Source organism: Phyllobates terribilis, unplaced genomic scaffold (assembly GCF_046119375.1).
Source record: "Phyllobates terribilis strain yellow unplaced genomic scaffold, ASM4611937v1 Scaffold_11__3_contigs__length_659146591, whole genome shotgun sequence".
NCBI lineage: Eukaryota > Metazoa > Chordata > Amphibia > Anura > Dendrobatidae > Phyllobates > Phyllobates terribilis.
The window spans coordinates 164140128-164155554 of NW_027362771.1; the positions used below are offsets into that span (position 1 = coordinate 164140128).

Below are 15427 nucleotides of genomic sequence, written 5' to 3' on the forward strand. Positions count from 1 at the left end.
TATTTGATCGCCTGAGGGGGGCTAGAGTCTTCACCAAACTGGACCTCCGTGGGGCGTACAACCTGGTCCGTATCCGTCAAGGGGATGAATGGAAGACTGCATTCAACACCCGGGACGGCCACTATGAATATCTGGTAATGCCCTTTGGTCTCTGTAACGCTCCTGCCGTCTTTCAAGAGTTGGTCAATGACATCTTCCGGGACCTTCTCTACTCCTGCGTTGTGGTGTACCTGGACGACATCTTGGTCTTCTCTCCGGATCTCCAGACTCACCGGAGGGACGTTCGTCAGGTCCTGCTCAGGCTCAGGCAGAACCACCTCTTCGCTAAATATGAGAAGTGCCTCTTTGAGCAGACCTCGCTTCCGTTTTTGGGCTACATTATTTCTCAGACCGGCCTACGAATGGATCCAGAGAAACTGTCTGCCATCGAGAAATGGCCCCGACCGGAGGGGTTGAAGGCCATTCAGCGGTTCCTGGGCTTCGCCAACTACTACCGCCTCTTCATACCACACTTCTCTTCCCGGACTGCCCCAATCTCCGCGCTCACACGTAAGGGTACTAATCCCAAGGAATGGCCGTCCGAAGCAGAGGAGGCCTTTCTTTCCTTAAAACAGGCCTTCTCTTCCGCCCCGGTGCTGCATCGTCCGGACGGCAACAAGCAGTTCTTTCTGGAGGTTGACGCCTCCTCCTCTGGAGCCGGAGCTGTACTTACTCAAAAATCTTCTTCCGGGAGGATGGTAACTTGCGGCTTCTTCTCCAAACTCTTCTCCTCTTCTGAGCGCAATTATTCTATAGGAGACCGAGAGTTATTGGCCATCAAGCTGGCATTGGAGGAGTGGCGTTACCTACTCGAGGGGGCTCTTCATCCGGTAATAATTTACACTGACCACAAGAACTTGGCTTATCTCCAGCATGCCCAGAGACTTAATCCGCGCCAAGCCCGGTGGTCCTTGTTTTTTGCTCGCTTTGATTTTGTTCTACATTTTCACCCGGCTGACAAGAACATCAAAGCGGACGCCTTGTCCCGATCCTTTCTGGTATCTGACCTCGAGGAAGAACCTAAACATATCATCGATCCCGCCAGAGTAATGCAGGTGGCTCCCGTGAGTCTAAATCGTCTCCCTCCCGGTAAGACGTTCGTATCGGTACCTGATCGGGAGAAGATCCTACACTGGGGTCATTTGTCTAAACTAGCTGGCCACGCCGGTCAGAAAAAGACCCTCCAGCTTATTACCCGGCACTACTGGTGGCCTAACCTGCACAAGGATGTAATAGACTTTGTTTCTGCCTGTGTGTCCTGCGCCCGCAACAAAGTTCCGAGACACCTGCCAGCCGGTCGCCTCCTTCCTCTGCCAGTACCTGCTGCCCCCTGGCAGCATATAGCGATGGACTTCATAACTGATCTTCCCGTCTCTGCCGGTTGTACGGTCATTTGGGTGGTCGCTGACCGCTTTTCCAAGATGGCTCACTTCATTCCCCTGCCAGGCCTCCCGTCTGCACCCGAGCTGGCTAAAGACTTTATCCGCCACATCTTCCGTCTTCATGGCCTGCCCCGTCACATCGTGTCGGATCGTGGGGTACAGTTCACTTCTCGTTTCTGGAGAGCCACTTGTAAATTGCTAGATGTCACCCTGGACTTCTCCTCCGCTTACCACCCACAGTCTAATGGTCAAGTGGAGCGGATCAATCAGATCCTGACCAGTTACCTCCGGCACTTCGTTAATGCCCACCATTCTGACTGGGTGGATCTCCTGCCATGGGCCGAATTCTCGTACAACAATCACGAGAGCGAATCTTCCTCCAAATCCCTGTTTTTTGTAGTCTTCGGTCAGCATCCTCGGATCCCGTTTCCCGTCTCCACCTCGGTGGACAATCCGGCTGCGGAATCTCTTGTTAACAAATTTTCCTCCATATGGGAGTGTACCCGGTCCGCACTCCTTCTGTCATTCGAGCGTATGAAAAGACATGCTGACAAAAAACGTCTGGATCCTCCTCAATTCCGTCCAGGGGATAAGGTCTGGCTCTCGTCCAAGTATGTCCGGCTCAAGATTCCTTCCTATAAGTTAGGGCCTCGGTTCATCGGTCCTCTGGAGGTCATCAGTCAGATCAACCCGGTGGCCTATAAATTGAAACTCCCGGCCAACTTGCGGATCCCTAACTCCTTCCATGTATCTCTCCTCAAACCTGTGGTACTTAACTCTTTTTCCAAGTCTACAGGCACGCCTCCTGCTCCGGTTTCCGCTGAAAACGAATTTGAGGTAGAGAACATTCTGGCCACCAAAAGGGTAAGAGGGAAGACCTTTTTTCTAGTAGATTGGAAGGGGTTTGGTCCTGAAGAGAGAACGTGGGAGCCCCGGGAGAACATCCATGCCCCTCTCATCCTTGCTAAATTTCTGTCTGGCCTAAAAAAGGGGGGGCCTAAAGGGGGGGGTACTGTAGCGTCGGCGTCCCTGCCCCCTGCTAGGCAGGGACGCTGTTCCCCTCACCTCTCTGCTCCGAGCCCGGCGTCCTCCTCCCGCTCTGCTGGCAGCGCGCGCTCCTTCCCGGCCACTGTGCTTAGGGTGCGCGCGCGCGCTCCCTCCCTCTTAAAGGGGCCGAGCCCATCGTCCTAAGGAGTCCCCGGCCAATGGCCGGAGGACTTCACCATATATAAGGCACCTCCTCCAAAATGGAGGTGCCCGAGCAATGTTGTTGCACTGTTCACTACTCTGCTTCAGCCCTCAGGTCCCGTTGCCAGTTACCTGTCAGTTACCTGCCTGATTCCTGCCAGAGTCCTGCCAGTTTGCTGTCTGTTTCCTGCCTGATATTCCTGCTACCTGCTTGCTAGCCTGAGGTCCGACGGTCTGCCTTCCTACTTCTGTCAGTCTGTCTATGGACCAGCTTGGCCGCTCACCTGGGAGCGCACATCTGCTACCTGCCTGCTAGCCTACCTGGAGGCTCCGCCGTCACGTGCTGTGACCACCTGCTATTCCAGAGACTCCTGCCCGCTCACCTGGGAGCGCTTCTCCGCTACCTGCCTGCTTGCCTACCTGGAGGCTCCGCCGTCACGTGCTGTGACCACCTGCTATTCCAGAGACTCTTGCCCGCTCACCTGGGAGCGCTCCTCCGCTACCTGCCTGTTTGCCTACCTAGAAGATCCGCCGTCACATGCTGTGACCACCCGTTCATCCAGAGACTCTCGCTTGCTCACCTGGGAGCATACATCTTCCATCTGCCTTCTAGCCTACCTGGAGGTTCAGCCATCACAGGTCGTACCTACCCTTTACCCAGAGACTGCCCCGGTCACTTGCCGTGACCTCCAGCCCGTTCATCCAGAGACTGCCCCGGTCACTTGCCGTGACCTCCAGCCCGTTCTTCCAGAGACTGCCCTGGTCACTTGCCGTGACCTCCAGCTCGTTCATCCAGAGACTGCCCCGGTCATTTACCGTGACCTCCTGCCCGTTCACCCAGAGACTGTCCCGGTCACCTGCTGTGACTGCCTGCCCGTCTTCCCTGGTCGCCACCCGCTCCCTTACAAGGACCGCCCCCTTGTATAGTAGCTCTGAGGTTCCGCCTCCCAGACCCGTTACAGGCTGCATGGCGGAATAAAATGTTTTTTTTGTTTATTTCGTCTCCCCATGGCGAGGTGGGAGAACAGGGGGCAGTGAAACACAGTTTAGCCATGTGTCACCATTGCACTCCTAATCAGCGCTCTTCTTTTCATAGCACTGTTAGCTCTGCTGTACTGCCCTCCCCCCTCTCACGGCCAGTCCAAAGCTGAGACCTCAAAGTGTCAGTATCACACTTATATCTGCTGTGCTCAACTTGTAATCACTCTGCAGTGAGATTAGAGCAGGGTGTCATTATGATGTAATGATATAGTCCTGATGTCCTGGTCTAACCTCCTGCATGAGCCAGTGTGGGGGAAGGGCAGATCAGCAGAGTTTAGCTGTGTCACATAACAAACCCTTCTATCAGCTCTCCTCTTCTTCTAGCCCTGTCAGCTCTGCTGTACTTCTTCTTCCCCACATTGCCTATATGAAGATGAGAGTTCAAAGTGTCAGTATCACACTAATGTCTGTTGTGCTCCAATTGTAATGGCTCTTCACTGAGATCAGAGCAGGGTGTCATAATATCTCACACAGTAGTAACCTGCCTGTTCTTGACTACTCCTGTGTGAGATTTAATGACTCCCTGCTTTGATTTCACTGCAGAACAATTACAAGTTAAGCAGAGCTGATATAAGTGTACAGGGACAGACTGAGACTAAAATTCAGCCCTGGCATTTGAAAGCACACAGCCCATGCTGTATACGCTGATTTTTGTCATCAATTTTCCTTTTTGTTTTTTAATCGGCCCAGACCACCGTGACCTCTTCTTCCATCCATAACTCGTTCATGCAAAATGTAACAGAAACATTCTTGACTTGCTGCTTATCCAGCCCCCTCCTCACATTATTGCACTTCTACACAAACCATATAGTGCTATAACCAGTGCCCTAGACTGTAATAATGTCACTTTGTGTCCTGTACAGTAATATTACCCTGCTTTTATGCTCCACACAATAGCAGTGCCCCCTCTGTTCCCCTACACAGTAACAATTCTTCCCTGTACCTCCTTACAGTTATACAGCACCCTATGATAATAATGTCCTCATGTGTCTCCTAAGGCTATGTGCCCACGATGCGAAAATGCTCCGAATTTTTTCCTGAGCGTTTCTGCATCTCCCTGGCAGAAAAAATGCATGTGGATTTTACATGCGTTATTCCAGCCAAGGACAAGCGGAAGTGAGGCATTCTTCACATGCATTTCCGCATGCGGGTTGTCAAGTGCTTTCCAAGCGATTTTACCATCACTTGGAAAGCGCTTGACAACTTGGTCACACTATATAAATCCATGCAACCGGAATGGATTTATATAGTGTGACCGAAAGAATGTTAAAAAATAAATATATACTTACCTTCTGATGGCCCCCGGTGTCCTTGTCTCTGCTTGTCAGCAGCTCGCGGGAGATTTAAGGACCTGCCGACGTCAGCGGTCGCGTGACCCGTCACATGACTAAATGACGTCAGTGCAGGTCCTTTAGTCTACCGCGAGCTGCTGGCAAGCCAAGACAAGCACACCAGGGGCCATCAGAAGGTAAGTATAATATTTATTTTTTATTTTAATTCTTTTTTTTACATGTTCTATGGTACCCGGGTCCGGAGGAGAGTCTCCTCTTCTCCAAACCTGGGTACCATCAGCACATTGAAACGCATGGAATGCGCATCTGCAGATGCAGTGATGCGGATTCCATGCGCTCCAATGCAAGTCAATTGCGGCGAAAACGCAGCGGTTCCGTAAAATAATTGGTAGTGCTGCGTTTTTTTCCGCAATGATAATCCGCAGCGGAAATTTCCGCAGCATGTGCACAGCACACGCGGATTATCATTGGGGAACATGGCAGACCTTGCCTTGCAGCGGAATTGCCGCTGCAGAAACGCTTAAAAAACGCATCGTGTGCACACAGCCTTATAATGTTTGCCCTTGACCCCTCATAATAATGACCCGAACCTACTTAGAATACAAATACCCCTCTGCATTCTTATAATAATGCCTCCTGTGCTCTCTCTATAATGATGATTCCCCAGTGTGCCTCCTTATAATAAGCACCCCCTTTTTGTGCCTCCTAATAATAATGCCCCTGAGGGGCACACATAGAAATCACAGGACCCCTTTTCCAAAGTCCTATCAAGGTACATAGGCTCAGTCGCGGAAGGGCATACTTCCCAACTGTAAGACATGGAGAGGGATATACAGTTATTTCACCCCTACTGAACTAAAATTTGCCAACACAGAATAATGTTCCCACATTCCTCCACCTACACAGTATGAATGCCCCACAAATGTTACACAGTAAGATGGTCACCCCAACCCTTCCCCCACAGTAAGATCGTCACCACAGCCCCCCCTCACAGTATGATAATCACCCCCCCCCCCACACAGTATGATGGTCACAGCAGCCCCACCCATACAGTATGATGTCCACGACAACCTTTCCACAAATTATGATGGTCTCCACAGCTCCCCACACAATATGATGGTTATACCACAGTTCCCCACACATTACAATGGTTAATCCACAGCCCCCACACAGTATTATTGCCACTACACACAGTATGATGGTCCCCCACAGCCCCAATACAGTGTAATGATCCAGCACATCCCCCATATAGTATGATCGTTCCCCTACAGGCCCCTGTATAGTATTATGGTCCCAGCCACAGACCCCTATATAGTATGATGGTCCCTCACAGTCCCAATACAGTATGATGGTCCCCCATATAGTATGATGGTCTCCCCATAGGCCCCTATATAGTATGATGGTCCCTCAAAGAATTTCCATATAATATGATGGTCCCCTACAGCTTTCCATATAATTTGATGATCCCCCACAGGCCCCTATATAGTATGATGGTCCTCCACAATCTTACATATAATATGATGGTCCGTCCACAGGCCTCTGTATAGTATGATTGGCACCACAAACAACAAAAGAAATAAAAAAAAAAAGGAATACTCACCTTATCCAGACTCCATGTCCACAGCAGCTACTTTCTCCTCTTCTATCTTGTCTTGCAGTGGACGCCGGCGGCGCGATGCAGTGATGTCATCGCGCCACATGATGTCACCTGCATGCCGCCAGCATCCAGCGGGACGCAGGCCGGAAGCATCTTGCGGTGATGGAGTATGGAGCCGGTGGCTCCAGCAGAGCTGTTAACAGTACCGGCGGACACAATACTGTTAAAAGAGTTGAAATTGATACAGCCCACAGTCGGGGGCCAGAATTGCCAAATGGCCAATCCGGCCCTGTAAGTGTGTTACTGACACTTTGAGCTCTCATCTTCAGATAGGCAGCGTGGGGAAGTGGTAGTACAACAGAGCTGACAGGGCTAGAAAACGAGGAGAGCTGATAGAAGGGTTTGTAATGTGACACAGGAGGTTAGACCAGGAGATCAGAGCTGTAGCATTACATCTTAGATACTGAGAAACATGCTCTAAGCCACGATGTGTCGTGTTCATCTTTCCTTTGAGTGTTGCTTGCTTATGACTGTTTTATTCCGCTCTGCAACCACTATTACATCCAGTGTCCCGTTCAACATGAAAAGTTTGGTGAAAGGTCCTCTTTAAGATTTTAAATCATAGTCCTGTCTTTGAACATTTATAGACTGTAAAGCTATATGCAAAAATAAAACAAAAAAATGTAAGCCCCTAGGCACATATGTAGCAAACATTGGCTGTGGTTCTGGTAGACACGTGATAGGACCCAGATGCAGCCTCTGCACCCCCTATAGTTGTGTTTTTGAATAATGATGTGGGCATCTTTTCTAATGTACCTTCTGTTTCAGAGCTGCAAATTACAGGGCAAGTCTACTGTACTATAAACGCAAACAGCACAAAAAATATTTTGTCACTTGGTTAGCAACAGCTAAGACAAGTAAACCAAACCTGTCCCCTGAAATCTGGAACTCTGTGACAGATTTATCAATACAGTCTAATTCTTACGCTATGTTTGCAAGTAGTGTAAATGCTTCATTATTTGACTGTCCAAGCAAAGTGGATAAAGGAACAAACCTGGAAAGGACCTAGGCAGGTGAAGACCCACAAGGAAAGAAGAAATCAAAGATGCTGGGTTTCACCTGCGCTGCCGTCAAATGATGATAAGAAGACAGGAATCCGGATATCAATTCCCATGATTTATTGGTCAACACGTTTCAAACTTTCAAACTTCTTCATCAGGACATAATCACGGTTACCATGGTTTTTGTCCTGATGAAGAAGTTTGAAACTTCGAAACATGTTGACCAATAAACCGCAGAAATTGATATCTGGATTCCTGTCTTCTTATTATCATTTGACAGCAGTGCAGGTGAAACCCACACTGTTCCAGCATCTTTGATTACAAGAAACGTGAATGTGATTTTATGAAAACTGACTTAGACTGTGCTCTAAAAATGCTGTTGAACTGTGATTTTTTTACTGCTTTTTTGGAGAGTCTGAAAAAATAGTATGTAAAAAATGCAGGTGCGATTTTAAGTGCAGAATTGCTGCTTTTCTGTACAAAAAATAAAACATGTTTCAAATCTGCACTAAAAACATATCAAATAAAGGGAAAAATGCTCAAAAAAGGCAGCAAAAATGCATTAATTTGAGAAGATTGTTATAGTGTATTTTTGCATATTATGATGTGGAAACCTCCAGAAAATATGCAGGGAAAACATGGCAGAAAAAATACAAAATTGTGTGAATATGGCCTTAAGCAGTACAAACGTATACTAGATAGTCTTAAAATGTACCATAGATAAGCGGCGTGTAAAATCTAAATAAACTGCTGTTTATATGTGCATAAAATAGTATGGAAGTGGCAGAACAGCGTACAGATGAAGCAAAGATGAATTCATCAAATGCAGCAGAGCCGCGATTGTCGTTTGTTATCACAATGTAGTATCTAAAGCAGCCCTACAAATCCAACTATGCTGGGTAACAAATGCCAGGATATATGTATATGAATAGCGTATCTACAATCTCATGCAGCCTCATTTATATGCATAATAGCATACTGTATGTTTTACAGCCACAAACCTGGACCTACAGTAGTTTGAGGAAATTGACATTAGTTCACCTTGGTTTGCTGGAACTGATCTGTGCTTGAGTTGATCCAGACGTTAGAATGTGATTCACTTTTGGTTACAGACATAGTCTTGAGACCCTGGTGTAAGTGTCCTACGTTCGCAATTAACATCTTTGTAACTTTGCCTTCAAGGTCTTCATTTTCTTCATCTAAGAAGAGGAAGCATGTACACTTGGAAGAAAGAGAGAACTGGTCACAGACCTGGAATATGGACACAAGACAAAGTAATTATATATTCAGATTCTATCCGTTCAGTCGTGTACATCCCTTGGATATTCTATAGTCTGTTTCTTGCCTTGCTTCCTAGTTTTCACAACATCTATAAATTGCTTGATGTTCATTCCCATTACATTCTTGATTGAATCCACTTGACAGGTCTTTGGTCTCCCGTTTCCTTTAACCACTGACCAAGTAACATTTCCCCTTCTCGTAACTCTGCCCTCATCACATAAAAAAATATATATATTATTTATTCCAGATATATATATATATATTAATTACCTATTAGGTTGCATTTTATGGAATGGATCCTACTGTGCACAGTGTCTTATCCAGCTTTTTTTATACTACTGATGACTATGTTGTTCTTATTACAGCACCCCCCACTGATTGCATGATGGACATGCATGGATATGAAAGCGATGGGCAGACAGTATCTTCCATTGACAAATATTATCAGTCACTAACGTGGAAGCCCTACCAGACCTCATATTGGAGTAGTCTGTATGATGCGCAGTCCGAGCAAATGTAAGAAATCAATTAAAGAAAAAGGGTTACAATGTTAGATATGTTTGAGTGACTTTTTGTAGACGCTAATGTAACGGCAATGAGGATTTTTTTTCTGGGTTGTATTATGAGAATCCAATAGTGGACAATCATGAGACGTGTTTCGGCCTGTACAGCTAGCTGGTGTGGAACTTATATGGAAAGGTAAAGAAAATATTACATTTAGTGGGTTTTAATGAGCTTTATTGTTATACTTTTTAGTGTGTTTGTGAGTGCTGTATTTTGGGGTTGACATGATTACATAAAAAGGACTGGAGGTGGGTAAAGGCTTATGGTAGTGTAGGTTGTCTCATTCAGAAATTGGACATTTGAAGTCCTAACGGGAGGTGGTCCACCCCTCAGCATCCACATTCAAAAGCCAAAGTGGAGAGTGATTATCGTTCTGGTACATGTGCTTTTCGTGATTATCCATTTCTTTGAATGGTTCGCATGTAATGTGACATTGCTCCTGCATTGACTGTAGCAAGAGAAATGTGTGATTACACTTCCCCCAGCATTATTATTTGATTGTGGGTTTAAGGGAGCTGGACCTGTGGTCTGATTGCCAGATTCATGGTTAGTTAAAGGGGTGGTCCGAAATCCAAATTCATTTTCATCCTTAATACCCATCTATTTGATGCCATTATACAAACTTTTTTCTAATTTATTTTAATTGAAAAATTCCCCATCCTTCCCTAACTACACTATTTAACAACTTTCCTTACAAGCTATAAAGCAGCCGTGGTCAGTCTACTATGCAACAAGCTGTTAACAAAAAAAAGAAAAGTGTTAATATTAAATGAACAACTGAAAATTTTAATATGCAGTAAATTGCAAAATTGCTTCTATATACAAGCCATATCTGAAAATATCCATCTATGAACATGGGAATAAATCTTTAAACTTTTTACTGTAATTATAGGGTTTACTAACAGAACAGTGTCTTCTTCATGATCATTTGTGTATTTCTCATTACACATACACAGTATATCTTTTATATTGAAGCTAATATAATTCCTTTCTAATAAATTCTTGCAATCTTTAAGTACTATAAAGGCATTGCAGGAATTGTTTAATCACCCTGTTCTTTCTTATAGTCCTGCTGTGGGATATCAAGTAATCACCGACAAAGGATTTAATTTTTCTACAGTGGATGATGCATATGTATGCCAGAAAAAGAACCACTTTCAGGTGACAGCTCACATCCGAGTGCTTGGAAACCCCAAATATATAAAAACACAGTTGGGCTTGAATCCTGTTGACTGCTTTCACCTGAAAGTCTTTGGTGTAAAGGTAAGCGGCATATCACAGATTTTTATGTTTCTGGAATGATTTATTATGTTATGGTATGAGAAGTATAGAAAACCATGGTTTAAATATGGCCTTTCTAAAGTCGGAGCTTGTGAGTGGTTTCATACCTATGATACCAGGAGATGGTTTTAACCACTGAGCCATAATTTTATATGAAATGGGGCCTCACAGTTTATGTTGTCAGTGAGTAGTGTATGTTCGATCTCTACTACTACTAGAACTGACTGTAATACAGAATGTCTTCTGCTCCACTCTCTAGTCTTTAAGGGCTCTGTATGACGTAGCTAACTTGGGCAAATCTCCTAAATGTGTCTTTGGAATCCCAGTGCCATCTTTGAAATATCTGTTTTTCCCATTGTTTTTCTTTATCTACAATTACACTTCTTCCGTATGGATTATTTCTTAGATGAAAAATAAAGATCAAAATGGTATTTGAAGACAGTAAAAGAAGTAATTATGAAATTGTGGTCAAATGGTTAAAAAATGTAGCAACATCATGAAAAATGTAGCAACATTATGAAGTGGAATTTGGTTTATTTATAACTGACTTAAGGGGGCCTGTACAATTTTCATCTTGCTCTGTGAAGAAAAAAAATAGCTAATACTTAAAAAAAAATAGCTCAGAAATCCTAGTATATAATGAAGAAAAAAGAAGATGCAAGCTACTCACTTGCTTGGAGCAATTTTTGAATTGATTTTCAAACTCCTTTAAGAATTCCTGTGGACAATGATTTCAGAGAGATTCTTTCTTTTTTTATGATAAGAGTGAAATCCCACTCTGCAGATATTGTTGCAGAATTTTTCGCAAAGGAAATACATTTCTGCTTATTTGATGGGTTGTATGTATCGGATGGATGGGACAAGTGCAGAACTTTCCACAATAATTTCCACAACCTATGAAGCTACCCTTCGGCTGTGTGCCCACGATGCACATTTAATGCGTTTCTGTGGCGCCATTTCCGCTGCGAAAACGCATTAAAAATGCATGTTAAGTTGTCTGCCATGTTTCCCAATGATAATCCGCATGTGCTGTGCACATGCTGCGGAAATTTCCACTGCGGATTATCATTGCGGAAAAATCCACAGCACAACCATTTCTTGTGCATAATCGTGGAGAAATCGCAGCCATTGACTTGCATTGAACCGCATAACATCCGCATGTATACATGTATGCATGCGGATGTTATGCGGTTCAATGCGCGTATGGTACCCGGGTCTGGAGAAGACGAGACTCTCATCCGACCTGGGTACCATTAGTAAAAAAAGAATTAAAACGTAAAAAATAAAAAAAAACATTATAGTTACCTCTCCGGTGGCCCCGGTCTCCTCTCCGGTGGCTTCCTCTGTCATCGGCGTCCAGCGTGGTTCTGAAAGGACCTGCGGTGACGTCATTTAGTCATATGATGGTCACGCGACCACTGACGTCGGCGGTGGTGTGACCTGTCAGCTGACTAAATGACGTCAGCGCAGGTCCTTTCAGAACCACGCGGGACGCCGATGACAGAGGAAGCCACCGGAGGGGAGACCGGGGCCACCGGAGAGGTAAGTATAATGTTTTTTTTTATTTTTTACGTTTTAATTCTTTTTTTACTCTTGATTCTGCATTTAAAGCAGCATAAGTTGGTCACACAATATAAATCCATGCCAGTTACATGGATTTATATTGTGTGACCAATTTGTCAAGCACTTTTCCAAGTGATGCTCAAAATTGCTTGGAAAAGCGCTTGAAAAAACGCATGCAGAAATGCATGCAAAGATGCTTATCCTTGGCAGAAAAAAGCATGTAAAATCCGCATGCGTTTTTTCTGCCAAGGAGATGCAGAAATGCTCAGGAAATTTCTGCTTCATTTCTGCATCGTGGGCACTAGGCCTAAGAGATTTTTAGAATGAATGTCTATGTGTAGCCCTTGCCTGACACTGTTCAGTCAGTGCCGACAGAATCCCGCTATGTAAGGACACACCATATTGACTGGATAAATAACACCCAGTTATCAATTTCTTCACATATTTCCAGAAGGAATAACAGAAGAACAGCAAAATGCAGAGATTATTGTTATTCATAGAAATAGATGTACTGCAAAGAGTGACAGGTCCTTTTTAAAGGAAACCTGTCAGCTGATTCACGCTGCCCTAACCACAGGCAGCATGAATCAAAGGCCTGCATAGCAACATCCACAGTATTTTTTAAGCACTGCTGCATTTCTGGGAATGAGGTCACTAGTCTCAGGGGTACTTTGTACTTTAAATTATTTGTTAATCCTAAAGGTTCACATACTTTTGCCACTCACAGACTTGTGCTATTGGATCATTTTTCTCAATAAAAAATTACAAAATCTAATAATTTTGACCTATTTGTTTGACTTGGTTCCCTTTATCTACTTTTAGGAATTGTGCAAAAATATGATGTAGATTTAGGTCAAATTTATGCCAAAATATGGAAAATTCAGAAGGGTTCACACACTTTCAAGCACCACTGTATATCCCAGCAAACTTCTTCCCGCTCTCTTAGCTTGCCTGACAGGTGTGTATAGGGACAGAGCTGTCAGTCTAGCTGAGCAGACAGGAAGAAGCCAGAAGGACTAATGACTTTGTCCCCGACCGTGCGTTCTACTATGTTTTTCTCTGAAACTCCGCAGCATTCCATAGTCAACTGTGAGGTTCCCTTTAAGTAACTCAAATAGACAGAGTATATAGACCAGTAAATATAAGCATTGGCACTATATAAATGTACTCTCTATTCTGTATACAATTCCAGTATACTAACATGCATTATTAAATGTTATTAGGTAGAAGCTATGAACCAGACAATCACCATTGAACAGTCTCAGTCCGACCGCTCTAAGAGACCTTTCAATCCTGTTACGTAAGTGTCTTCCTTATTTCCATCTTAGACGCACCGGTGACCAAGATATCTGTCAGATAAGTCCATGTATATTTAACGTTTAATGTGACTTACACATTGAACCAAAAAGGCAATTTTTTTCATCTATTTTTATAAATCACCGTAATAACAACATTTTTAATAAATGTTTTAAAATAATAATAAAAAAAATTATAGACAAGTATCAACTGTCAAGTATTTAACCTGATTGGCTAATATTTACTACACTATACATATATTGAATTTTTAAATGCCTGGGCAAGGGGATGTCATAAGGACTGCTAGCAGAAGGCATTATTTTAAAGGGAATCTGTCAACAGTTTTTTGCTACTTCATCTGAGAGCAGCCTGAAGTAGGCAAAGAGAAGCTGAATCCAATGATGTATCACTTAGATTACTGGGTGCAGCCGTTCTGAATGGTAATCTGTTGTGTCAGTGTTACATGGTGTGGGGCGGTAGCCATGGGCGAGGTACTCTTCTCCTATGCCCCAGGATGTTACATTAAAGTGAGGTTCCTGGCTGGGCGTGTGGACTTGTGTCGTAGGGGTGGTACGCCCGTGCTGGCTGCATGTAACTGATGATGCTGGTTTGCCAGGACCAGATGTTAACCAGTTCATGAAAGTACACCACCATTTAATATTAAACTTCTATGAAATACATACAGCAGATAGTAGGCATTTATCTTCAAGTACGTTTCTTTAACCACAAGCGAAATGAACACACACACCTCCTTCCCTGAAAACACTTCCTCTCCTCTTTGCACAGCCCAGCACACTATCATGGGAGCTTCCATTTTCCTCTGAGGGGACCTCAAAGGTCGAGGTGCAACGCTATGGCCCCTTTTCCTCTGTGGGGACTGCACGGGTCAAGGTGTTACTCTACAGCCCCTCACAGCTGCTCTCAGTTTCCAGTCCAGAAGAGCCATGGACTCCATCCTATAACAACGTGTCCTGTGATTTTTCCATAGGAAAGGATGGATCCCAGTATGGTGACACTTGTCTTTCTTTACTCTAGATGATTAGTAGCTACAATGATATACATATTTTCTTCCTTTTGCTTCCCTTTACTTTTGCCTTCCGTCACCTCTCTGACAAAGACTCCGTACCGTCCTGTTAGGCTTCCTGCCCCAGGCCCTGATATTCTTTCTCTCACTCTCTCAGTCCTGATTCTGGACTGCTACTCACTTCTCTTCTCAGCTATCTCTTCTCTTACAGGTTTTTACTATCTGCTCCGGTAGTTGCACTCTTGCCACAGGGACACCCACTGCTCGCACTAGACCTGAGGTCTTTACTCTGCACACTCTGGGCTCTTTCTGACTAACTACCAGGAAGTCCTTTCTGATCTTGCTGCATAGCCCCTTCCTCTCTGGGCTAAACTCTGGACTTAACTCCTTCTTACCGCACTCACTGTCTGGTGCTGGGCAGACTATAACAACATTATTGCCATCTTGTGGCCATTATACTTAACATCACATAACATATGTATCACAGTACACACTCCACATTACACTGTACAACATTACATGAAGGCTTCTCAAGGGACAGGGGGCCACGTGCCCATTCCCCTACACAACTCAAAAGGTAAATTTGGCAGTGACGAAAACTCGTAATGAGAGTGGTGGACAATCCCCTAACTTGTGACTTCTCAGCTTGTGTGATCACGGCACAACCTATGGACATTGTGGAAATATTGTATGATAAATAAAGCATTTCAGGTTTCTTAAAATAGGAAGAAAAAAATAATTTTAAATTTGCAATTTAAATTTTAAATTTCTAAAATGAACAATTGATTTGTATTCTCTATTCTCTGTTTTTTTATGTT

At 44.4% G+C, this 15427-nt stretch overlaps 1 protein-coding gene across 2 annotated transcripts in view; it reads left to right on the forward strand.

Moving 5' to 3' along the window:
• Positions 1 to 15427, forward strand: part of MYRFL (myelin regulatory factor like) — a 257278-nt gene that overhangs the window by 100627 nt on the left and 141224 nt on the right. For both annotated transcript variants that reach the window (XM_073651778.1, XM_073651777.1), the window contains 4 exons: positions 8783 to 8874; positions 9247 to 9397; positions 10513 to 10708; positions 13513 to 13589. In XM_073651778.1, coding sequence (XP_073507879.1) covers positions 8783 to 8874; positions 9247 to 9397; positions 10513 to 10708; positions 13513 to 13589 — 516 coding nt within the window. The remainder of the gene's footprint in view (positions 1 to 8782; positions 8875 to 9246; positions 9398 to 10512; positions 10709 to 13512; positions 13590 to 15427) is intronic.